Raw genomic sequence first — 26,461 nt, forward strand, 5'->3', positions numbered from 1 at the left:
TTTATATTCAATATAAAGTCAGAATGCATGGCTTCTTTTGAGGTACAAAGATATTTTTTCGAAGTACAATTTGATTTAATAGATAATAAAATTAACTAAAATTAACATAATTATCTTTTTGCATATATATAAGTACAAAGGGCCATTTCACAGACATTATTGATATTACACGAGACATGAATATTCTAATGAAATAAAATGCTCTCTTGTTGCTTCAATCAATACTTCACAATACTGCTTGTAAAGTAATTACATCCAATTTTGAGTTAAAAATTAGATAAAATGTAGACTAATAATTCTTATAATATTTCTAAGTATTATTAACTGCATTTAAAAAACTTGATTATTTCCATTTAATAAAACAAAAATTTATGAATATTTGCATTAGATTAGGTAAAAAATACAAATTATTATATAGAAAAGGCACGATATAAAAAAATTGTATGTTCAAAAAAATATATAAATATATCCTATTTATATATATAATCAAAAGCAAAAATTGAAGTTAAAAATAAATATGCTAATTCACATTAAGGCCGTTAAACATGTAAAACTTAATTTCATTATAGTACCAATATGCAATTAAAAATTGTATAAATTATCTCAAAACGATTCTTATACCAAATTCTTTAGATAATTTTATTTAAAGGTTTGATTCTTTTAAGAATGTTCTGTCTCAACAAATTATTAATAATGTTAAGATATTTATGATTTTAAATTTAACCAAAATATTAACAGTACATATCGTATGTACGATGTAGTTTAAAAACAAATGAAATAGATATTGAGACTTTATTATATGTTATCGGTATTCAATATTGTGAGAACATTATATATTTGATTTATTGCAATGCTATATAATGAAAGATTTATTTACGCAAGATAAAATTTTAATCAGATCCATATTAAGCTTGGTTTAAACAAAGAAACTAAAAAAACTGTTACGTATAATTTTGAATTAGATCTCGATAGACTTCATATTTAAATCTTTTAATTAAATGTAAAGCTGTATAGAAAGCTCATTATATGATCACTAAAATAGTTGCGGAAGAGTCATAGAAACAGAATTATACATTTCATAGCTTTTTCATCAACAGGTGAACAGGATATCTACTACTCTCTCTACTACTTCTTGGTGTTATTCCTGTACTACTCTGTGCCGTTTGAGAATGTAATAGCATCCTACATAATTTATCGACCTCTTCGTCACTCGAGCTAAACCTATTCAAATGTCTGTCATTAGCAGAACTTTGAGAATCAATACAATTCTCAATGTCAAATCTCAATCGTGTTTCTACATGTACAGGGCTAGATGCTCTGGTGGCAGGCGCGGTCCTGCTGCGAGATTCAACATTTCTCAAGGGAATTTTACTAAGACCCTGATTATGATTCACGTCCAAAGTTGAAAAGTATCCTTTTACAGCACGACGTACCGTGGTATGATCCTCCAGACTATGACGTTTTACAAGCTGCTTCGTTTCTTTAGTATCAGGAAGCTTTAAACTGAAATTGGTGGAATGCCGTTTAGTTCGATCCAGAGTGCATTTAGAGTTAGTAAATTTTAACTTTTCTTTATCCAATATCAAAGAATTTCTTTTAAATTTCTCGTCTAAAGATCGCTCTTGATTAGCATCCCACCCAAATCTAGTTCTTCCCTGTGGAGCAGAATATCTTTTAGTCCTCGCATCTGTCTTAGACAAGTGTTGATCACTCAAATTCTCCTTCACCATGTTATGTTGTCGCAAACCCTCTTCGTAGTCTATTGAAATCGATGTACTTCTCGACGATTCACTCTCACTCGTCCTACGTTTCATGCAATCTTCGTATTCAACGGAGGAATGTCTCTTAAACTTTCCTTTATCGAAATTCATACTGCCTCGTCTAGGCCGAATAGTAGTATTTAATTGCCTCCTTGTAGCGATAAAATCTTGCAAATGCGGAATTTTTGATGTACTTTGAGAAATGGAGAATTGAGTGGGTATCCTGATACCCGTGTCTACCAAGAATTCATCGTCTGACTGCATCATGGATATTTCTGGCATGGAACTAAAAGTCCAACAGGAATTAAAGTGAGCTGCGTTTGTTAATGCTTTTAAAGCGGCAAAATTCGGTGCTCTATCATTGCCACTGATGTTAGTAGAAAATTCATGCGAATAATCCCGTGTTAGAGAATGCTGTTGCGGCTCTTGTTTATTATCTCTTACAAGCGATAGAAAAAAAGATTTTGTAAAGGTGGAAGGACTATATTCGTTCGTTTGGATTGAATGCTTTCTAAAGTTTGTGTGATCGTTGTCAGTATCGTAATACGAACGGCATTGAGAGTCACTTTCGTATTCTTGTTCACAAGCATCCGGCAATGTCAAGAGAGCCTGGAATACTGTTAACTTGGAGCAGTTACATTGTGGTTTAGGCGTAATATAATCATTAGATGATCCATTTACAAAGTTAAAATGCGATGAATTAGTATGTGAGTTGAAATGCCCTATTTTTTCCCATGGATGTGTTAGTTGAATTCTGTTAGATACAAAGCAAATATAATAACTTATAATTAGATTGGTTAATAAAACATTAATTCATATTTTAGCACATATTAGTAAAAAATCTTTAAATAATGTAACCAAGTATATTTATATAATTATCCATAATATTCATTAATTTTTAATTTAAGCTTATAAAACTAATTGTTATTTTTAAACATGCATTAGTTTTATACTCTTCTGAATTATATTTCTTTATCAAATTCTCCTTACCTTGTTTTTAAGCTTTCGATTACTTGACGCGAGGATGTAGTTCCATCTGCAAAATATCATATTTTAGTTCAGATAATTAAAAGTTTATTAATATCTTTATTATTGTTGACATAATTGTCTTATTAAGCTTTTTTGCAACTAATTTTGCTTAGCATTTATTAAAATCCGATTAATCACTCTCTTTAATCGCTAACACAAATTAAAAATTTGTACTTTGGAAAATGGCTTGGACTTGCAAGAGACAGACGACAGGATTACTTGGATAAGAATTTCTGCTTCTCAACTTCTGTTATCATTAAATAATATGAGTTGCTTACATTTAATTAGTAACAATTTTGTTTCATGTAATTCTTCCATATTCTTCATTAAGTGCTCACCTTTAGACAGTGATCTGAAACATAAATTTATGTAGATTTAATAGAAGACAACAACAATAATAATTTGACAGTTTATATTATTTAATAAATTGAAATATATAAATTTAAATTAAACTTACGATCTTCTTGTAGAATCAGTTCCTGCTCTTGTCCAATCTAAACAAATATTATTTATTATTTAAATTCTTAGCTAATATTAATTTCTTTTTAATAATTAAAAATTTTTAAAAACGTAAAAGTTAAAAAGTTCTGACTACTTATTGCTATTAAATAACGAACAAATTGTATATAACCAAATAAAATACATTCTATGATTAAAACATATATTTTATATTGAATATGGCCAAATTTCGTAATTAGTTAAGACTCTTCATGTAGTCATATATATATTATCTATACAAATACATGTTTTTGCTCAATAACAATATTTAACATATAAAAACAACATACATCACTGACAATATATAGATATAGATATATTTAATAATACCTTTCTTTACTACAGTACCACCAGTTGATTTTCCTACATCTGTGCCCGACAACTTTTTTTCTTCTTCCAACTTTTTGGCATCTTCCACATCTTGTCTAGTAAGCTTCGTTGTTAACTACACAAAAAAACAGTATTCAGAGAAATATATTTTTTGTATAACTTAAATATTGTTAAATTACTTACACTTTGACCTTCATATTTGACATCCATTTCATCCAACTTCTGTGTAACACTTTTTAAAATAAATAGTACGTCTCTATCCTTTTCATTGTTTACCAAATGTCTCACAACCATCTCTAATGATGTTAACAATTTCTTATCGGTTGGCATCCACAATTGATTTTTCAACTGTGGCAATAAGGATACTACTTTCACTCTTATATTAGCTATCGGATCTTCAGCCAGATTCAATAAAATATTGAAAAAATGCTCCTTAAAATATGTAGAAGAAAAGATTTCCAATGCTTCGATCATTATACGAACGAACATCATTCTCACATAACAGTTAGAACTATTAGCTAAATCTGTAAAGATTCTACTACGCAGTTCCGCTCTTTGTATAGGTTTCATATTATATCGTAGGAGGAGAAGAAAAAGTGTTCCTGCGGCAAGACGTACTGGTATTGGCCGCTAAAATTGTAAAATTAAATTCATACTTTTTAATAAAATTGTAAATCGTGCTTTAAAGGAGAATAAAATATTTTAGACTTACTGCATGTATAATTCTGGAGAAAGCCATTGGAACAAAATATGAGTATATAAAATCACTGGGAAAACATTTAGGTAAAATTTCTAGCTGCGTATGCATTAATGATGCCAATCTCCAATTGTGTGTGCTTGCAACTTCAGCTTCACACTTTAATAAAGCTTTACCTATTTCCATCAAAGAAGAATCCTATAATGAATAATATAATGAATAATATATCTTAAGATTCTGAATTACAAAGTATATGTGATAAAATTAAATTACTATTTTATCTGTTCCAATAATTTGACTTTCAACTAAACATTCCAGCGTTAATCTTATATGAGGAATTAAACCTTGAAGCACTTCCTCGGAATCATCTTTTAGTAATTTTATTAAATTTCCCTTTATCCGTGCGCTTGTTGGCCCTAGAACTTTTGCCACCTACAAATAATGTTTTATTATATGTATATAACAAATTACTACATTAATATACTTACTAAAATTTAATAAGTGTAATATTTAAAATCTTACTTCATGAATCCCACACGCAACTGTTTTCCGGACCATATAATAATGATCACTTGCCAATGCATTAAATGTTGTAAGTATCGCATTTACATCTTCTGGAGAGCTTGATACGAAAATAAACATTGCTGGCAAATTAAATGCACAATGCCTTCTACATTCAATATATCGTTCATCCTGTGCAGAATTGCTGTTAATCTAAAACACAAAATATTGTATTAATATTAAATTTATAAATTATTTTCAATACATATATAATAAATATTATACATTAAATATACTACACGAGTCTATAGAAAAATTATTTAATGCGTATGTATCCATACTTAGTTTATAATATATAAAAAGCTTATAATATATACTTACAAACGTAAAATGTGGTTTCTCTTTCTTCAGTGATGGTATTCCCAATTGTGCAAGTTGTTGAAAGTATTTTATAAACCATGTTTTCTCTGACATTGATAAATATTCTGAAATAACACATATACATTTTTGTCATTTAAATATTATTTAAAATCATACTGCTGTCAATATAAATGCAAAGCATTGTTTCTTACTTTCTAAGCCAAGTACAAGTTTTCCCAAATCTTGTGCTATTACACATATCACATTATCATTCGATTTAGCTGCATTTTCACATAACTTCTTAACAAGTGGGGTTATTATATTTTTTATTGTATCTGTAGACAATTTATATTTAAATTAATTTTTACTACTTAATTTATCTGTTTAATCTATACTGTATCTATGTAATTTTTGTTCTTTTTATTAATATCTAAAAAATATTTCTAAAATATACAATTACTCACCTTCCTGAAGATGAGGTAGTAAATAGACTATTGTCTGTACAGAGGCGTATCTTACACTGCTTTCTTCGTCACTTGCCAATTCTACAAGAGATGGTAGCAAAGCAGGTTTTACAGATTCAGCACCGAGACCTTCTGCAACAAAACGTAGCTGCAAACAGATACTAGCTCGCACTTCACTGTTTACATCCTGACAAAGGGAGTGGACTGTTGGTAAAACTTCCTTCTGTATCCTAAAATTTTCATAATAGTTATTTATTTAGAATTTGTAAATAATAAATTAAAAATTAATTAAATATTTTATGTAGAAGTTTTATAATATCCTCTTTATATCACAAAGATAATAATAAGTAATTGTTTGGCCAATACGATCTAATCTAATTTAGTACTGCTAAATGTTGCTGAATAAACTTTATAAATTATCATACATTAAAATTTTACTGCGTATAAAAACCATGAAATAAAAGTATATTTGAAAAAACTCACATTGCAGAATCAAATCTTGTACAAATCTTTCCTAATAACCTGCTGCATATTATCCTGGTGTAGATAGGTTGTGACAATTGTCCTTTACTTATAGTCAATGGAAGAATCTGTATGTGAGAGTGTTCTTGTTACCATCCATCCAAAAGTGCTATGCAGTGCTATGTTGTTACATTTACAGCAATTTAATATCTCAAACATTGATTTAGTATAAATATATTTTTTTAAAGTTTTATTAGCTGATGCGCATGATTGTAATTTATTTATATATTAATTTCTTTCTGGATTTAATTTTTGTTGATGTATAATAAATAAATAAAAGAATTTCCTTTTTTCATCTGTTTAAATAAAATATCAAACATATCAATTCTTTTAATTGCCTGTACAAACCTGTGCTCTTATGACTTCTATCGGCAGTAATTCTATCACATCTAGCAAGGTCTCCAACCATGCATGACAGATAACTTTAACATTAACACATATAATGAAGGTTAGAGGCAATTATAGCGACAAACAGTACAAAAATAATATTTAAATTTCAACTATAAAATATTGTATTCTCTAAAGTAATAATTATTTTAATTAATAAATATGTTTACCTGGATCACGACTCTCTAAAGAATTTAATATGCTTTGAAGGAATGTCTGACTAAAAACATTATGGCTGACAAGCTTCTGCTCTAAAATTGTTTTGAATGTGTTTGATGCTGCTATGTGAAATTCAGTTGATGCAGTAGCCAGAGACTGCTGCATTTTAGGTACCACTCGAGACATACATGATTGTATATCAGTAGCTAAAAGACTTGGTAGACTTTGTATAACACTAAGTTTCTGAATCTCATCTGCCTTCCTGAAAAAATACCAACATTTTCTTAAGAAATAACATGTATGACAAAAAAAACATCGTCTCTAGTCTTTGCACTTTTGACTTGTAAGAGGATATGCAAAATTATTTGAATATATATTACTGATAATTTACATAATTAATGAATCTGTTATTCTTAATTATATCTTCTTACATTTAAAAACAAAAAATACATATGTTCATATTAGAAGATAATAATAGATTATAATATAAATAATATAAATAATAATAGATTATCTACAAGTTTAATTCTAAGCGGTCTGACAGACAGGTCTCCAATTGTTTCAAGAACTTGATAAATTATTTATTTGTTTCAAAGAAACTGAAAGCATTGAGGATTGGTAATAATCGATCAAGAAGATGATGCAGTAATACTTGAGTCAAGTAACTCTAACATTTAATGAATCATATGTAAAAAATTGTCTATTAAGCCTGATTTTCGTTATACTGTATAGTACATTTGCCAAGATGATTGATGCTTTCCATTTGATGACACAAGTATCATTCTCTGTTGTTTATTAAATGTCAAGAAAGACAGATTGATGTTTGTGCCAACTTGTGTCACTAAATGGAAAACACTATCATTTTCAATCTGTGGTGCTTCTCAGCAGATATGGTGAATTTGGTCACTTGCATTACATTAAATTAAGTACACATTGAAGACTATTTTATCTATAGTTATATATATCAATGCATTAACATAATATAATCAATATTGACAATGAAGTAATATATGTATATTTTGTTAACTAACATAACAATGCCATTATTAGGTAATTAATTGATTAAAATATTTATATATTTTTACATTTAACTTTGTTAATTTCATGTATATCTGCTTTTAATATGCACTAATTTGGTGTAATGCAAGTGACCGAATTTACTAATAGATTATACAGTGTAATACAGTGAATCATTACATTCTTTTAGTTTGTCTATTTAAATTTTTATCTTACACTGTGTGTCTTGCTGGAAAATACTACAAATGGAAAGCACTTCGTAGCAGATGTTTTTAATTTATTAACATAAGTTGACATAAACATCGGTCTATCTTTCTTGATATTCAAAGAATAACAGAACAAAAATAGACATTTGTATACTTGTATCATCAAATGGAAAGTACCCATAATAAGTAATAAATAAAAATTGTCTACTATTCGATGCGTTTAGCTAACCTAATCTCTCGGATGTTCCGCGAACCTTTCACGATCCTGACATCCCTCGCGCGTGGAATGTCGTCTTTAAAGGACTATAATTAGCGCGCTCAACTGTGACAGGACAGTGCGCTGCTCCTTGAACGATCGCGTGGCTATTTTTAGGAGTTTCACGCGCGGGATGAGAAGGGTAATAAACTTGATTCCCGACAAGGGGATGAACTCTTCATCGACCTCATGCGACGCAACGCTACGTGAGGTAACGTGACACGACATGCCGACGAAGAAGACGCATTCGGATACTCACGGATCGGACGCGATCTCGTATGGGGTTTCATCTCCCTCTTGCAGCATTTTCGAGGCGCATCTTACTCATCGACTTCGTCGCAGCCAGCGAGAGCGGCAGGATCGATCAATCGCGGTCGGGGATGTATGTACCTCTCACGCGAATGGCACGCGCGTACGCGCTTCCATAACACAAATGACACAATACGTGAGCGCGCGGAGAAAGCGGCCACGTGCAACCCGCGAGAACGTGAATGACAACTGAACAGCGAGCGAGGCGGGTATCCGATCTCCGCGTCTATCGATCACGTCCGATTCACGATCGTACCATCCGTAATTAGGTACCCCAACGCCCGGTACTCGGAGCACGACTGCTGGGTGCGCACAAATACGCGACAAATCCGACGAGCGCAGCCCACGGCCCACGTACCAACTGGATTTGCCAAGAAGACGCGCGCACGTCGTCGTGACGCATCTCGCGGATGCACACGGTTAGTACACGCCGAGGGCGCTGTTGCGTAATTCGCTGGCGTGACACAAAAGATGATTTAACGATCGCGTCATCCGGCAATCCGATGCGCCGGCCCCGACGCATCGGGAAAAAGAATCTACGCACTAAACGACCGAGTGTTCTCCGAACGCTCGGGGATCCACTCGGATACGGTGACATTGAAGAGATCGTCGCCAAACATAGTCTTGCGATTGTTGCGACTATAGTTGTTTTATATTATTTACAGGAGGAACGTTCAAACGTTCAATTTGAAAACTTGCATAATTATTAAATACGCATATAGATGTATCTATTTTTTAATGTTTCTTTTTATCAATTCTTTATTTATCACGGTAATTATTAGCATTTATGGATTGCTTTTTTGATATTTTAGAGCTTAGAATATATTTTCTTATTTCTAATTTTAAATAGGAATTGTTGGAACAATCGCACTTTACCGATTATATTTCTTGTCTTCATTCACTTTATGAATAGTATTTATCTGCATAATAGATTTTTAAAATCTTGTAAAATTGTGGCATATCAATAAGATTAAGTGTTCATGAATGTAAACTAAAGCTTTCAATTATTGCTTGCAGATTTACAGAGATTTAATGCTTGTCAGTCCGATTGTAAATTATCGTATAAATACATCATTACCTACATTGAAGAATATCTACTGCCACCTTGAAAACACTCTTATATATGTTCGCGAGATTTAATTATCGCCGTGCTGACCTTGTTTCGGCAAATTACGCATTTCCGATCAAGGCATCAAGGTTTAACAGGTCGATTTATCGAGGCAATGCAGGTAAAACTGCTCTCGCGTGTGCAAGCTCGAGTACATAGAAACTTTCAGCTAATAACAATTTTAATACTCAATATAGCAGTTATGCAATAGTAAGAAAATTATTGATAGACAGAAATAGCGATTAAAAATATATATCGCGTAGATATCAATTAAGAACTTTGAATTAGAAAAGGATCATTTAAAAATAATATAAGTTATTGAGTTATTTAATTATATCAAAATTTAAAGCGCATAATTTACTTACACGAGGATATAAAGTGCTCTGTAGGTTTCTTTCAAAGTTTAAAAACTATATTACGCAAATATGTATCAAGATTTTATCTTTAAATTAATAAAAACTGAGATTTGAATCATTAATATTAATTATTCGATAACAGAATTTAAAGCACACAATTTACTTACACGAGGATATATAGTGCTCTATCTATAGGTTTTCTTTCCAAGTCAGCATCCAAGGAGTGCTTTTGCAACTGTTCTTCATTCTAAGTAAGGATTATTTAAATGAGGTCGGTGAAGCGTGTAATTGAATCGCATGGATGTTTGTTCAACATCAGTTTCAGAGAAAAGTTCTTGAATGCTGATTATAAAGGCTGTCGAGTAAAATTACACACACGCGTGCAAGTGAAGACAAGCGAAGGAAATGAAACCGTTAATAACGTTACATACCCTTATATCGGGTAATGGTTTATCCAACTGAAGATTCATAAAATACTCTTCCAGTTCCATGATTCTATGCCCATGCGATTTTGTCTAATTTTATATAACCTTCTAAACACATCATCCTTCTTGAGAACAAAAGATTCATGTTAAACATAATCGAAACAAGAAAAATCATAACGAGTACGCGTCTTGGAGGTATTATTACACTAAATTCAAATTTTTACAAAAATTACAGAAATCAAAGCAAAATTTGACGCTGCAATTTGTATCATGATGTACGATTATATATTTAGACATAGCATCAATTTTTCCTGTTCAGTATAAATTAAGAATTGAATTTTTAATTTATTCTTCTAATCTGATTTTTATCAAATTGTTCAAGTCAATGGGATAAATTATTTATATTTTAGAAGTGTATTCATATTTTTATTACATAACAATAAGACATTTAATAAGAATTGTTTACATTTTAATAGAATCATTTAATCGAACAACGCTTTCACTTGTATAATTGACAGTTTCATTTTTCATATATTGAACAAATACACATTTATAAACATTAGAAACATTATGTAAACGTTTATATTGTATTACATGGATGAAAATAAAATACTTTTACACTTTTACGCTAAAATAATCATATCTATCATATTTATGATAGAAAAAATCTTATAAAATAAACTGAATTATATTTACGCGTGAATGGAAAATAAATGTGTTACTATTTTTTTAACAAATAACTGAAATAGACATTAACAATCGTCAATTCCAGAATAGTTGAAATGATGAAATACTGCGTAGAATTAAATGAGATTTTGGATTCAATAATCTGATGATTTGTACTCTTACTTTTAAGGCTATTGAATAATCACTATTCTGAATAGTCACCATAGCCAATTTTTATTACCATTTGTAAAATAAGACAATTTGGATAAAATGATCACTTTGAAATAATTATAAAAATGAAAGCTATACTTATTCTCCCTGACGGTAAATAAAAAGTGATAAAAAGCACGTGAAATGCTTTCATTCAATGCACATGCGTAGCATATTTTTATTTACATTATTTATGTCTTTTATCATTTCTTTGTATAATTATTTACTATCAGGAAGGGGATAAGCATATTTAGTTATGTCATAGTTTTCGTCCATTTTTATAAATGTTTTAAAGCAATCTTATCATTTTATCCAAATTATCTTTATTTACAAATGACACATAATAAAAATCAACATTATTTCTAGTTTCCATCACGATTCAATATATGGCCGTGGTGACTATTCCAGGAGCCTTAACCCATACAACATTTTTACGTCTAAAAAACGTATAGGGTGTTTGCAGATACATACTAGGCAATACGACAGATTGCGCAGCAAACTTTGCATGGGCAGGCGTGGTCCATCCAACAGATGATAACGGTGATTTTATAATATAAATAATAAAACTTTGTAGTATAAACTTTTATAATGTATAAAGTTACCGCCATTTTCTATAAAACCGCGCCTGTCCATGCAAAGTTTGCCGCGCAAATCATAAATTACTGATTAATGTTAATAAAATAAGATTATTCGATTACCCTATTACATACATATACATACAATATGCACGTAATATCTCTTAAAAGAGAGATTTTTTTAAATCTTCAAAAAATACTTCATATTTATGATATATATGTTATGTTTACATATCATTAGGCTTTTTGAATCATTGGCATATCTAAAACTATTATAATTCTGCTACATCAAATTACATCTGTAATTATTCATAGAAAAAACCCGTATTTGATATTAAAAGTTTAAGAAGTTCTTATTCTATTCGTAAAATGTTAAATAAAATGATAAAAATATAAAAAAAAGATATTCAACTTATAAATACAAACATGTATTTTTTAATTTTTCAATATTTTATCGGAATTATTTTTTAGGAACTTATGAGAATAATTTTTGGCACATCATGGTTCTCTTAGGAAATATCAAAATAAAGTCGTGAACACAGTTTAATCACTTTTGTAGTTAACCTAAGCTTAAGTATACAAAATATATCGGAAGTTTTATAACAAGAAACATTGTCACACAATTGGCTTTCAAATAAAAAATACGGAATTTCAGAAAATTATAATTTGATAGCTAATTATGTGACGCAATATTAACAACAAATTGTGTCCACGTTTTTTTGTTGATTACAACATGTGTATATATATACATATGTTATATAGGATATATATCTATGAAAAAAAAAACAGTTTTCTTGTTACAAGAAAAATAGCTGTTTCTCCAACTGTGAATTTGGAGGTTGATGTAAAAATCGTCCCACTAAGAACGATAATTTGTGCGCATAATGACAGGGCGCTGGTACTCTGACAGTAGTTGAACAATTATAGTACATGTGGGTCAGTTTATATGTAACAACTTGAACTATATCTACTTCCAGTCCAGTATTATCAAAAATTACATTATACGAAGTGGGTGAAATTGTACCTTGCCTAACCTGTTGCGACACAATAAAAAAATCGTACCTTAACGGATCGGTGATTACGTCATCTACTATTGTTCCGGTACGTGGATTAGCGTTACGACCTCTCGTATCGAACAGCCGAACATTAATTCTTTTAGTTACAATAATAAAGATCAGCTTAAAATTCGGACCATAATACAACTTTTCAAGCGCCTTTTCTAATTTTTGCACCTCATTTTCGTAAACTTGTCTGATTTGACCTTCGCTAACACCATCTCGATAAATTACAAGATGCATAGGGAAAGCCTTATTTCTTTCTTTATAAGCCATGATAGCTTTCCTTACACTCTCGCAAAGTTGATCACCGAGGTCTTCGTTACTATGAAATAAAGCAATAGAGCTAAAATATTGTGTCAGTGTTTGGTCCACAGTTGACACCATAGTCACTATAATTATAAATTTAGAATTAGATTTATTTCAGAACTAAAATTAGGAATGCACCGAATGGTAAAATTACCGAATACCGATTATCAGATAACCGGCGTTACATTTGTTTCCAGATCCAGTCAAATATCCGGTAAGGCAATTATCTCCGGATATCCTGCCGGATATCTGGAAAATGGCTTCCAAAAAAAAAAGAACAGTAAGAAAAAAAAATAGCGATAATAATTTTCTTTACCTTCTCAACGTGATAAGAAAAAAAGGAAAGAACAATATTAGAAATTCAGTTGAAAAGAATAAAATTCTGCATTAATAGCAAACTATCAATATAAAGTTTCAACCGAATAGATTACCGGATACTAATGACATCCGACTATCCTGTCGGATAGTAAAAAAAATGCCGAATAATGTCAATTACCTGATATTTTCCGGATATCCGGCGCATTCCTAATTAAAATATTTGGATAATTCAAATTTTAAGCATAAAAATTTAAATAAAAATAAATATTAAAATAAAAATATCAAATTAATACTAAAAGATACTTACAAAAATCTTTACCCTTAGTATTTGCGTCGTGGCATATATCAAACCCAATGACCATTAATCCTTTCAATGGATTCTCGATAGTCCAAGGTGCTCCGCCTAATTTACAATTCATTTGTATTGCTACCTTCGTAGCGATAGTCATGGTGTTTTTACCATTCAAATTTTTTTGTAAAAAAACTTGTGACGGCACAGGTCTGTCCAAGCAACATTTTTTTTTTATAGCTGCATATCGGTCGCTGCGATTATTACTGACTACGCAGAATACTAAATCCGGTGCACTTTTGCTCAAAATGTACTCGAGATTTTCGGCGTATGTGCCTGCTTTATCATCACGTATGGCCTGTATTCGCGGCTGATCAATTCTGAATGCTATTCCATGTGATACTGATAGCAGCGTTCCTATAAATTTCTATAAAATCCAAGATTAAAGTAAATATTTGCATATATATATATGTATATATATTGGTGAAAGTTATTTACATTTACAACGTGTATGTCTCGCTCAGTCACAAGTACTATCCAATGTCTCAACACTGTACATTTCAACATACGTGCTTTTTGCATATCTCTCGTCCAATCCCCATTTAAACTGTTTATATATCTGTTATCAGCAAATAAAAGTCTTTCAGAATTTAGTAGCCTACCAGGAAACTCTAACAAATTCTTGTCTAATGACATATTCCAATCTTTAAATTCTTGTAAGACTTTTGGTTCTTGGCGGAGTCTACTATTAAATCGCATAAGTTTGTCTATACGAGAAGTAGGTGAGATGCAGGTATGCACTGCTAACGCTTTCATTAAATGAAAGTTTTCCCGCATGTTGTCAGTTAAACCTATAAGAAGGTTTCATCACAAGGTTCAGCACAAATTTATCTATATTTATTCATTAAATAAAAAACTTAAATATACATATTTAAATGTCAAAAATACCTGTAGCACGACACAATTCAGGAACCAAATATACAAGATCTCCTTGTCCGACATTTCGCATTTTTGGTTTAGTTCTTGTCACCAACATAGGTTGCGAAGCACTTGAAATGTTTATTTTATATTTAGTTTTATAATACTCCTGATATGATATATGTTGTCCATCTTTCATTGGAAATGTCGAAGAAGGACTAGTTTCAAAATCTACGTCTTCAATCCGATAAGTATGATTGTTGTAGTCCGTAAGTACCATAATTCCAATCACACTATTACAGAATTCTGTCTAAAATGTATATAACTCTTGTTATTTTTAGAGTACATGAAATAAAAAATACAACAGCATATAATCTATGATAAGTATTATAATTTATGATAACTGTTTTTAAGCACAATTTTGGATCAACAGATCTTTCAAAATTGCTCATATACATGAAAGTAAATTGAAGAAATTTTTAATATCACAAAGTTTACTTTTTTACTTTATCTATTGTGTAAAAGTAAAATGTAAATAAAAATTTTCAATTGAATTGCTTATGAATAAGACAATATAATATATATACTTTATGTATGTTTATATAATCTTTATTACTTTTTAGCATTGGACTCAATTTTAAAATATCATAAATTTAAATTAGATTTTGTATAAGTTTTTAAATAAATGAAATTAAAAATAAAAATACAAGATATACAAATAAAAATTAACATTTACTTACTCTATAATTATTATTACGTCTGTAGCAATCCATTAATACATGATATAATGTTTCTTGACGCATTACTTTATGCGTTATTTCAGCGTTTAATAAAATGTCGCGTTCGTGCCGTCTAATGGATGTAATATAGCCGGGCCACAATTCCAATCGATATTGATGTACACAAATCTATAACAATCACATAGTTATTACAAAAATTATTAAATTTTCCATTTAATAAAATGAAAAAAAAGTATTCATATAAATTTTTTACTAACTTTATTATAGGCATCATAATAATCGCGGCCCACCAATTGTAAATTTAAATGTTCTAATTGTTTCCTCATTATTATGTTAAAAATAGTTATATAATGTGGATCCTCAGGCATCATTCTTCCAACTAAATATATAATTATTTTAAAGGGTATATTGTCGGATTTCCTTACTGATGATAGCTCGATTTTCTGAAATATTTCATACATATTTATGAAAATATTTAATTGCACATATCCGCTAGTCCAATAGTATAAGATATATTTACATCTGGTAAACGTGTACTCGAGAACAGGATAGTACCATCAAAGATATATGGGCCGACTTTATCTTTATGGAGTTTAAGCATGCCTTTGCGAATAAATGTTCGACTTTCTTCGGGTTCAAAATCTACCCTGTACTTATACACACACCAATTGGGTACTGTAGGTAGTTTAAAGTGATTTGAACTAAGCATTATAGATACACCAGATTTACCTATAAATTGATAGAAATTAATTACAAAAATGGTAATGTTATTTATTTTCTGGTATGCCTATAAAAATTATAATATATACAATAGATAATTCACAATTTTATTATAAAAATATTTAATATTCCATAAATTTTCATAAAATTACTGTATTTCCAATCTCTGGTATCTCTGGTATCTGTTTCTTACAGAGAATAGAGAAAATCCTTACACGGAAAAAAAATTATAACAAAAATACGAAATTTATAAAAAAAATAATTTTACCTAAGTTTGCATTTGAAATTGTTGTCTGTCCATCTTAATGTTAATATTGATATAATTTTGAATTTATTACTTTTCTTGACAGTTTCGAAAAAAATGATAAATTCAAAATTACATGTTAAACAACACGTACTGACACGAAATAGCAATTTGAAGCAAAAACTTAATAAAATTATTTGTTTATATATTGCAAATTTTTGTTATAACTTTTTAATAAAGCATTAAAACAAAATTGTTTTTAATTAAAACTCATAAAATATACTGTCAAAGTTTGTACAGAAAATGCTATACTCTGTTTACATATTATCCTGTTTATACAATATTATATTGCGCATAGCACATTAAGATTTTATACTAACCTTTTTTAGAGACTAAAGTACTGGGCCTACTAACAAAAGCAGATTCCATCTTACGTCGAGAACGTGTCGTCTGTTTTGCTTCATCCTCTTCACTTTTCATTTCAACTTCACTTTCCATTTCAGTTTTAACTTCAGTTTTGATTTGAACCTTACCTTTAATTATTATACATAAACATTTTTTTGAAATTTTGACTAATTTAAATTTATTGTATTTTTCTAAATAATAGAATCTTTTATAGTTTCTAATTAAAAAATGTAGATTCTATTTATATAAAATTAATAATTAAGAAAAATTAAATGAGAGTATGATAAAAAGATATAAAAAAACTTACCTGATACATCTTCCATTGGCTCATGTTTGGACGTAGATGGAACTGCATAATCGTCTGCGCAATAGCGGGTGCTCTATAGAACATATTGCCTATTCTTATAAATTTTATTTAATTTTATTTTCATAAATTTTTAAATTTTATTAAAACAAATTAGTTTAATAAGTTTTATGATTCTAAGAATAAATCTAATACAAGTAAAATGCTTATATAAACTCCGGTTGTTAGTGCGAAATTACATATTCATAAGACAGATATAATATGCAATTGGAATGTTATCAAAATAAAAAACCGTAATAATTTTAACTTTAGATTTGAATCCTCTTTAATGCGGAAGTTCAGTACTAGGTGTCATTGATATCTTCCTGCTTGAAATTAGTTTCCTCTGATCGAACACAACGTATCCAGGATGAATGTATATTCATCATGACTATCAAGTTCGCCAATATTACTTCGACTACATGTAACGCACACACAGTGGCAAAAAGAGAGCATTGCTAGTATAATTTACATATAATAATATTATATATAACATATATTAATATTATTATTAATTAATAACAAAAAAATAACTATAATAGGCTAATGAGAACCAGCATCGATAAACGGCGCAATTATTTAGTGAACAAATCAGAATAATCAGAAATTGGATTAATGTCTTCTTTATTTGGAACATTTCGATTCTCTTTGGAGTCCTCCTCAGCAAGAGTGATACAAGAATAATTAGTTCACGTATCCATAATGTTTAAGTCACTCGTAAATTGACAAAGATGCAGCGTTGTTAATCTGACTTTTTTTTTTAAACAAATCTTATTAGAGTGATATATATGTAAACAATAAGTCATTTAAATTGTTTACGTATATACTATATCACTCTAATAAGATGTTTTAAAAAAAAAAATGTCCTGATATCACTATAAGCATCTCATGATCTTGCACGAGTATTTTGTTATCTCTAGAAATCAAACAATATTTGGATTAACCTCGTTCTTTCAAAATTAGTTTTTAAAAATGTTTACATAAGTAGTGTATAAATACAATATATGTAAATGGTCAAAGTGTTCATAACAGTAGGTGGACTCATCCAGCTCATTTCTGTGCAAAACACATACATTCATATAACATAATATGGCTCAAGTATGAAATTAAATGAGAACGAGTTAAGAAAAATTACGAGCCAAAGTAACAAATTTAATGTACGTGATAAGATACAAATAAAAATAAAAATATGACTACATTAAAATAACAAACATTTCGACTCTGATCAGGTCATTATCAATGTTAAACATATAATATATGCCAAAGAAATTTCTAATAAAAGAAAAAGTGAATTGAGAAAAATTCTTGAGAATTAATGCTTCATCTCGCCTGCATATATTAAAATACATAATATAATAGGGCTCAAGTAATTCTTTGGCATATTATATGTTTAACATTGATAATGACCCGATCAGAGTCGAAATGTTTGTTATTTTAATGAAATCATTTTTTTTTTTTTATTTATATCTTATCACGTACATTAAATTTGTACTTTGGTTTGTAGTCCTTCTTTACTCTCATTTAACATACATTTATCTTTTACAGAAATATCAACGAATCTGGAATGTTAAAATTAATGAGCGATAATGTATTTTGAATATATATCAAACAAAAAAGTATATTAGATTTAAATATTATATTTAAAATAACAATATTGCAAATTATACTAACTTTTATTGATCCTCTTCTATGATGCTCCTGTAAAAAAAAAAAAGTTAATTATAATATATGTTAATTACAATTGTACACTATTTTGTTTATAAGAATAAAAAATAATTATATAACATATAATTATAACATATAAGACATTTCTTTAAAAATATAGAGATTGTCTTTATCATAAATTATAATTCACCATTCAGCTTTCAAATTGGAAATTTTTATTCTGAAATGGAGGAATGTTACTACTACACAATGATATCAACTGTTATTTCAACATACAACTTTTATAAGATTCATGGATAATGTGTTGTACCAATGTGTTGTAACATATACTGTAATTTTGCTGAGGAAAGCTAATCTTTTAGCTTTTCTCAGCAAACACCTCAGATGCAAAACATATACACAAGTAATGATATAATACATAATTAATTTAAAGAAAACTGTGCACATCTACAGCGCCAATTCCCAATTATCTGTTTATATGATTATCTTTTTGAATAAATTATAATATTGTCACATAATTAATATTATAATAATACTGTTCTGATATACACTGACATACCAAACTACAGAATATACTTCGCTAATTACATATATTACAGATTTTCAGTATTGGCAACATATATTTGAACTCGGTTCACATTATCAAATATATCAATTTTATTATTTTCATATATATCAATTTTATTATTTTCATATATATCAAATTATATTCAGAAAAAGTATGCTTTTTTGATTTAGCAAAAGTTCTTGAATAATTGTATCATTAAAACAAGAAATAAAATAATTAATTGTTAATGTGCAAATTTTTAGAGTACAAATAGAAAAAAGATGTAATAACCTATATTTCAAAATTACAGTTTATCTTCTGTATTGTTTTTTTTTAACTTAATATTTATAAAGAAGCAACTATTTCTTTTTCCTGATGTCATGTCTTACTTACCGGCTCTGATTGCCTTCTCTCATATGGTTTAGACCTGCGATGTCCACTACTGGTTGATGGTTCATAGGGATCATCATAACCTCTATCTCTTTCTTGCTTAGACATGTTTTCTTTGATCTAATAACGAAATTAGAAAAACATTAAAATTAAATGATTTGAAAAATAATTCCACTGGTTTATCACACAATTTATCAATTTTTAAACTAAACAGAATATTTGGAAGAAAAAAATGTGCTCTTGATAATTTTATATCAACTTTCCGGCTTTCACGAATATCAACGTTTTGATATTCACTATCACTGAAAATCTATAGTATGTGTTACGTGTATATAAATTACTAGTAATAAATATTTAAATATTCAGGAATTGAGTCCAAATAGCATAGAGATAAATCCGGTGTGCATGTATAATATACGTAACACAGGACGCCTTTCAATATACAACCAACACCGGTATCGTTCTGTCTTTGTTAGAATGCCAAGAAAGATGAGCCAACATTTGTGTCAGCGTGTGTCACTAAATAGAATGCATCAGTAAACTGTAGCCTAAAACTAAGACATAATTCTCTAAATGTTCTCAGCCTTTACATCTTTAAGAACTGTAGAAAGATATCGCCCGAGATATTTTGCAGTTGTAATTTAGTTATTAAAAATTTGCAATTCACAATTTTATAATCCAATTATTTAAAATCCTATGAATTCTCATAAAATACTATATTTCCAATATATCAATATTCATTTTAAAACGTGAAGAATTTTGAAAAACAAGAAGAATCTTATGTCTTTACAGTACTTAGAAACGTAGGACAGTTAATATATTCTATACAAAAAAAGATTTATTACAAAATTTCTGCGTGCACTTATTACCTTTTCAGGTATAACCGAAGGTTTTTAAAAATAAAAATTTCTCGATTCTATGTTTAATGTTACATAGGCTGTGTTCGCTTTTGCGTGTTCACAACGATTTTAAGTGTTGTTTCATCCTTGTTATTTCAACATACGACTTTTATTACGATTCATGGATAACCAACGTGTTGTAACATATACTGTAATTTTGCTGAGGAAGGCTAAAAGATTAGCCGAAATATGTACACAAGTAAAGATATAATATATAATTAATTTTAAAAAACACAAAAAATTGAAATATTAAACAAGAATAATTGACGCTCACAAGCGTTGCGAAAAAGCGAACGCAGCCATAGCTACATTTATAAGATGTGGTCAGAGTTGCGCACGATATATCGTTTTATCCTTCTTTATTATTTGATGAATAACGAGGAAAAATGATCGTGTCCTTTGTGCGTAATTTGGACCGCACCCATAATGTATGGATATCATTGATTTACATCATGGCTTTGTAATTCATTAATTTACAACGTCGGATCAATATCGCTAGTACACCAAAAGACTTCGATTCTTTTCCTCGGAAATTTTCACAAATTGGGAAATTTATTTTTACTTTTCATTAATGCTCATAATCCGTGCGCGATTAATGACACGACTAAATCTTACGTCCGCTTACAATAAAATTTGATGAAATAACCTGAATTTTTGAAAATTTTTAAGTAACCGAGGGAAAAAGAATCAAAGTCCTTAGGTATGTTAACACAGAAATGTTTCTGTCAGATGAATTAAGATGTATTTTCGGAAATTACAGTGATATTCGCGATTTTCTAAAATGAGAAAAAAAAGTTCTAATGCAGGAATGAAAAATAAGTCCCATATTAACAGGCTTGTAAGCGTTGTTTGAAAGCCGAAAATATCTCACTTTGAAACGATAAATATATATTAGAGCGTGAAAGAGAAAAACAAGAAAAAGTTTCGAAAAAATTGTAAACAGTGCAAAACTTGTTGATTATGTCAGACTTAGAGAAACAGTAACGCTCTTTTATATTTATTTATCTCGTGTCAATTAAAATTTCACTTCCTGAGTGTCGATTTTTGAAAAGAAACTTACAACTAGAGAAATACTACAATACACGTTACGTATGCTGTAACTTTATCTAGTTATTCGTATACGTTTCTTTTTCCTGAGGGCTAAAGAGGCCCTGGGACTAAACGTGAAGATTTCGTGTTAAATCTCAAGAGAATTTGAACACACATTATCACTTCTATTTACCTCCGCACGTGTTCCGCTTATCAATTATTCTCCACGCGACCAAGTTGGACGAAATTCCTAAAGTTCCCGAGATTCACCGTTACGTCGAACACTAAGATAACAAACAAATGACGCCGAAATCCTTGAGGCTGACTGACCACGTGTGTCGATGCTCTACCGATGGCTTGTGTACATTAACCATAATATATTATATTGTTTCGTCATTTAGTCCATCCGACCAATCACGAGTTGCGTATTGTATAGAAAAAGCACTATTGGTCCCATTTGAACGCTTCAAAACCGTGTTGTCCCGACGATTACGTAGATTTTTTTTAATTGAGTCAGTCCACGTCGAGCGCGATCTACGAGGTTTCGTGAAATATAGGCACAGATACAGCAGCAATAACACGGAATACAGCCGATACAACAGAAATAACAAATTAATGGGACGAGAAAATATTACCACTCACGACAGCGTAGGAGGACTGAAGAGACGATTAGAAACGATGCCACCGACGACGCGGTAAAACGTTACTCGAAACGACCAATTGGCGAGTAGCGCCCCCTTCCCCGCAAGCAACGTCCTAGCAACGAATCTCTCTCCCCCATAGGATAGTGGCTCACACTAGCAACCCTAGCAACGCTCACGAGATTATACTTTATCCTCATCTATCGAATATTGAACAAGGACAAATGATGTTTACAAAGGCTTCGAATGTGTATGCAGTTGCTAGAAAAAATGACACAATGAAACTCAACCAACAATGTGGCAACGAGAGCCAGTTCAAGGCAGTTTCGTAGCCCGGGAATGCCGAGCGCGCCGGGCCGGAGATACGGGAAAATTCCCGAGAGAAACGGTGTTGCTATTGGGAACGCTTTTTTTCCTGCAACCTCAGTAATTTTATTCGATACGAGCAATACGAGTGGACGATGGTCGACGACTATTTGAAACCACTGGATCATTTCAGTGATATATAAAATACATGTTACACGAGATGAAAAGTTTCGACAGGTACTGTTATAGCAAGATTAAAAATTCTATATATAAAAAAATATTAAAAGACGTAATCCGCTTGATATTGCAAACACAAAAACTAACAAAGTAGATAGGTCAAAAAACGAGCAAAGAAAGATCTAATTTAAAATAGTGTGATATTTTTCACATTACATCACAAAATTAATATTCGATATTATAAAATTACCATAAAATGTTCCATTGCAACTTTATGACATCAAATATTAATTTTTTTAGTTTCTATATATAAACTTTAATATAAATTTAATAATTCTATTCTGTAACTCTCTCTCTCTCTCTCTCTCTCTCTCTCTCTCTGTCTCTCTCTCTGGGCCATTTCGATTCAATTTAACTTTAATTATTCACTCTAGATCGACAAGAATATTAAAATATTTCTAACATACAATTCGTTTTTCTTAATTTCTTTTTTTTTATATATATTAAATTAAATGTTAATTAATTTAATAGTTTTATTCGTATTACTTAATAAAATTAATACAATGTAAATGTAAATAGTTTTTACATTGATGAATCAAAATGATCTTTGGCGATTTGTAACGATCAATAACGTTATATATCATTGCGCAGGTTTTGAATGTGTATCAAAGTATATTCAAAAATATGTTACGATTATTGAGAATTATAGACTAGACATAAATAATAAAAAAAAAGTTCTAGAAAGAGAATTGAGATAATGATAGAACATAAATTTCTATAATTTTTTTAAAATGCATGGGTAAAAGAAAAGATGCTTGGCATCTTTTCTAAAATTTTTTCGTATCTGTTCTTTTCCAACATGTGCCACATATGTGAAAAAATTTGGGTATCTTTATACCTGCTAGTATACCTAAACCAACTTTTAAGTATACTCAGGTATACTTTCGACTACCCACTGCGAATGTATCTCCAAATATTTCAGGTATATAAACTGATATGAAAAGTCCTATAAGATAATTTCTATATCTTCTGCTAATGATATTGTTGTGAGTCACAGAGTTTCAAAGTATTACAAAGAAAATTTCGTAGAGGAATACGAAGAGAACAATAAAGAGGAAGTTAGGGAATAGAAAAGAAATAACGGCCAGTCTTTTTCTTTCATATATTTTCATGACCAACTGTCTTGAACTAGACAAGGTAGTTCCAAAAACTCTTTATCCCATTATAACGTTATGTCAAAATTCGTTCCAAATTATAAGGACATGATTATAAACTGTTTCTCTTTTAAGTGAAAAAATAAATGTGAAATAATAAATAAAAATAACAAAATATAATTTTTAACTAATGTGAAGAATTTATAATTTTTTTATTTAAAAACCCAGATTATTCATTAAATGCCTTCAATAGGAAAGTATAATTTTAAAAAATAAAATGTGATCTCATAACTTGACATAATTTTTGTTGTGATCTCAGTAATGTTATACATTAGGTTATTAATTATTTACGCATATAATATAATATTATTTGTGTGTTTCGTAACAATTATCTTAAAAATTAGAAAATGGGAAAATCAAATTGTTAAATTGCTAGTCAATTTAACTCATGATATTACTGCGGTAGTTTAATAGAGTTTCAGCGTTCAAGACTGAAAAGTCATTCCGATGCGCATTTTAAAAGATTACATACAATAGTATGTAAATTCACATGCATACAATAGTTATGTAAATTCACACAAAATCATATAAGCACTTAAGATGACTCCAGCTAGACCGCTGTAGGCATTGATTTCTATAGATTGTGTTTCTCACATATACAGTCTTATAAGATATAATATTATCTTAAAAATGTTTATTAAAATTTAATTATAATATTAATTTTTTTTAATGTCCCTCTTAAAAGGAATTGTTCATTTTACTGTATATGTGTATATAAAGTTAAATAAAGCTAGAGCAAGACTGAAAATTAATAATCGATTTAACACACACACGTATATTTCAAACATTATTAGAATACATTATCAGGGTTAAAACATTATTAGAATATTGATACAGTATCACGAATCATAAACTAAAAATTAAATAAACTTTTTCCGCGGGAAGGATAAGTATGTGTGTATGTGTGATACGCTATTGTGAATATATTATATAATTGACACACCGCTATATACTAGAGACATACATTTTTTAGTGTTGAGTTTATTCCAAACATGTCGTAAAATGGAGTATTGTGTATGCGTGTATACATGTATGCATTTATAAACATCGCATGTTTTCTCTCAATTATCAATAACTTTGCCAAATTATTAATTATTTTCAACAATTTTATAGTTACAAGACTAAAGATTGGAATATTTTCAGATACATTTAATTTTAAAAAGAAATTTTTATGTAGGACTTTGCTAGAGTAATCTGAGAAAACTTGATATATTTTAGAGATTGTAATGTTCAGAGAGAAAATATGCAATGGAATATTCTATATGTATACACATATGTATGTATAGTTTAGTTTAACAAATGTAAGAATGGATCGCTCATATCTAAAGTTAATTCTTACAAATGGAAGGACACTGTGATATATAAAACAGAGAATGATTATGGACTTATTAGAGGTAAACATCGTATGGAAAATTTGCTTATGAAAATATGAAACTATGTGTAAAAACTGCAATTCCTAGGAGATACTTTTTAATAACAAGTACACTGAAGAGATTTACTAAGCTAGTGAGATATTACTATCTTATGATATTAAACGGATAAAAGTATATCATAGAAGTTTACATAAAACTAATTGTTTTTAAAACTACCATTATATTTTCAAACACATTTATATTCTGGTCTGTATATTTATTGTAGGTTGAGAACCAGATATGGCTATATGATTCTCAGCTCATGATATTAATGGTATTATTTTGTGCACAAATGAAAACTTTGAATCAGATGGCCATATTTTGTTCTGAATAAAACACCAGATAGAAATATAGATTGAATATTCTTTATATATACTTTGCCTTCTATATTCAAACCGATAAATTCTTCTCCACAATTATTATCTCAAATGTTTTCTACAAGCACTTACTCAATTACTTACAAAATTTTTTTACTGGTGTTACAAGAATGGGATGCAAAAAGGTATATTTTTTGTCTCCAATTATGAAGTTGACTGTATAAATAATACTGCACATATACATGTACAAAAATGTCGGATATTCGCATATTTTATATAAATGTATAAAATATGGGAATGTCTTATATTTTTGCGTCCTTTCTTATAAATTCTTATTACAATAAATATTTTCAAAAAATATCGCGACAATTAATTTAAAAAAATCATACAATAAAAATGATACTGTAACAAAACAGGTCTTACATTACATATTTTGTTAAATCTGTGAAATTGAAATATGAGAGCCTGCAAGAACAAAGTTATTAAAATGTTTTCCATATGGTTGCGTTCGGGGAGCGTCAACAATGTCATTCTATCTTTACCGTTTATTAAATAAAATCAGAATAGAATGATTGCAAGCATACTATCCGAACGCAGCCTATGTATTATATATAAAAATTGAGCGGGATATCAATTCTATACAGGTAAATATAATTGAGCACAGAGCATATATATATATATATATATA

General features: G+C 29.5%; 2 protein-coding genes across 14 annotated transcripts; both read right to left on the reverse strand.

Moving 5' to 3' along the window:
* Positions 1-970: 970 nt before the first annotated feature.
* On the reverse strand, positions 971-10,494 carry LOC108750837 (serine/threonine-protein phosphatase 4 regulatory subunit 4-like). 6 transcript variants are annotated; one of them, XM_018490643.1, is made up of 17 exons: positions 10,391-10,494; positions 10,127-10,206; positions 6,719-6,969; positions 6,510-6,583; positions 6,123-6,229; positions 5,640-5,869; positions 5,388-5,510; positions 5,197-5,300; positions 4,837-5,028; positions 4,588-4,746; positions 4,330-4,512; positions 3,801-4,247; positions 3,618-3,732; positions 3,247-3,283; positions 3,128-3,141; positions 2,751-2,796; positions 971-2,046 (listed from the first exon to the last, which is right to left on the reverse strand). In XM_018490643.1, exons 1-17 carry the CDS (start codon positions 10,448-10,450, stop codon positions 1,077-1,079), a joined length of 3,192 nt encoding a protein of 1,063 aa, XP_018346145.1. In that variant the 5' UTR covers positions 10,451-10,494; the 3' UTR covers positions 971-1,076. The 6 variants fall into 6 exon arrangements, with proteins under 6 accessions (XP_018346145.1, XP_018346141.1, XP_018346144.1 ...); XM_018490639.1 differs by having other exon boundaries at positions 971-2,514; XM_018490642.1 differs by having other exon boundaries at positions 3,068-3,141.
* A 2,116-nt stretch (positions 10,495-12,610) lies between these two features.
* LOC108750423 (protein piwi-like) lies at positions 12,611-21,290 on the reverse strand. Of its 8 annotated transcripts, XM_018489839.1 has the most exons (13): positions 20,648-20,904; positions 20,120-20,297; positions 19,782-19,898; positions 18,848-18,874; positions 17,141-17,213; positions 16,809-16,961; positions 15,985-16,193; positions 15,722-15,907; positions 15,465-15,632; positions 14,755-15,034; positions 14,305-14,657; positions 13,825-14,233; positions 12,611-13,282 (listed from the first exon to the last, which is right to left on the reverse strand). In XM_018489839.1, the coding sequence occupies exons 3-13, from the start codon at positions 19,884-19,886 to the stop codon at positions 12,633-12,635; spliced, it is 2,613 nt and encodes an 870-aa protein (XP_018345341.1). In that variant the 5' UTR covers positions 19,887-19,898; positions 20,120-20,297; positions 20,648-20,904; the 3' UTR covers positions 12,611-12,632. The 8 variants fall into 8 exon arrangements, with proteins under 8 accessions (XP_018345341.1, XP_018345346.1, XP_018345342.1 ...); XM_018489844.1 differs by lacking the exons at positions 20,120-20,297; positions 20,648-20,904 and adding an exon at positions 21,240-21,290; XM_018489840.1 differs by lacking the exon at positions 20,120-20,297.
* Between the last annotated feature and the right edge of the window lie 5,171 nt (positions 21,291-26,461).

Source organism: Trachymyrmex septentrionalis, unplaced genomic scaffold (assembly GCF_001594115.1).
Source record: "Trachymyrmex septentrionalis isolate Tsep2-gDNA-1 unplaced genomic scaffold, Tsep1.0 scaffold37, whole genome shotgun sequence".
In the NCBI taxonomy this organism is placed as follows: domain Eukaryota; kingdom Metazoa; phylum Arthropoda; class Insecta; order Hymenoptera; family Formicidae; genus Trachymyrmex; species Trachymyrmex septentrionalis.

Bases quoted from the DNA above. Each gene is read 5' to 3' on its own strand.
- LOC108750837 (XM_018490638.1), bottom strand. From the start codon at position 10,450: ATGGAACTGGAAGAGTATTTTATGAATCTTCAGTTGGATAAACCATTA. The intron at 6,970-10,126 runs GTAAGTAAATTG...GTATTTTTTCAG, and splicing joins AGAGCACTATATATCCTCGT to GAAGGCAGATGAGATTCAGA. The intron at 2,797-3,067 runs GTAAGCAACTCA...GATATTTTGCAG, and splicing joins AAAATTGTTACTAATTAAAT to ATGGAACTACATCCTCGCGT.
- LOC108750423 (XM_018489844.1), bottom strand. From the start codon at position 19,886: ATGTCTAAGCAAGAAAGAGATAGAGGTTATGATGATCCCTATGAACCA. The intron at 16,194-16,808 runs GTTAGTATAAAA...ATCAATTTATAG, and splicing joins TACTTTAGTCTCTAAAAAAG to GTAAATCTGGTGTATCTATA. The intron at 15,633-15,721 runs GTTAGTAAAAAA...TGATTGTTATAG, and splicing joins ATTATGATGCCTATAATAAA to ATTTGTGTACATCAATATCG.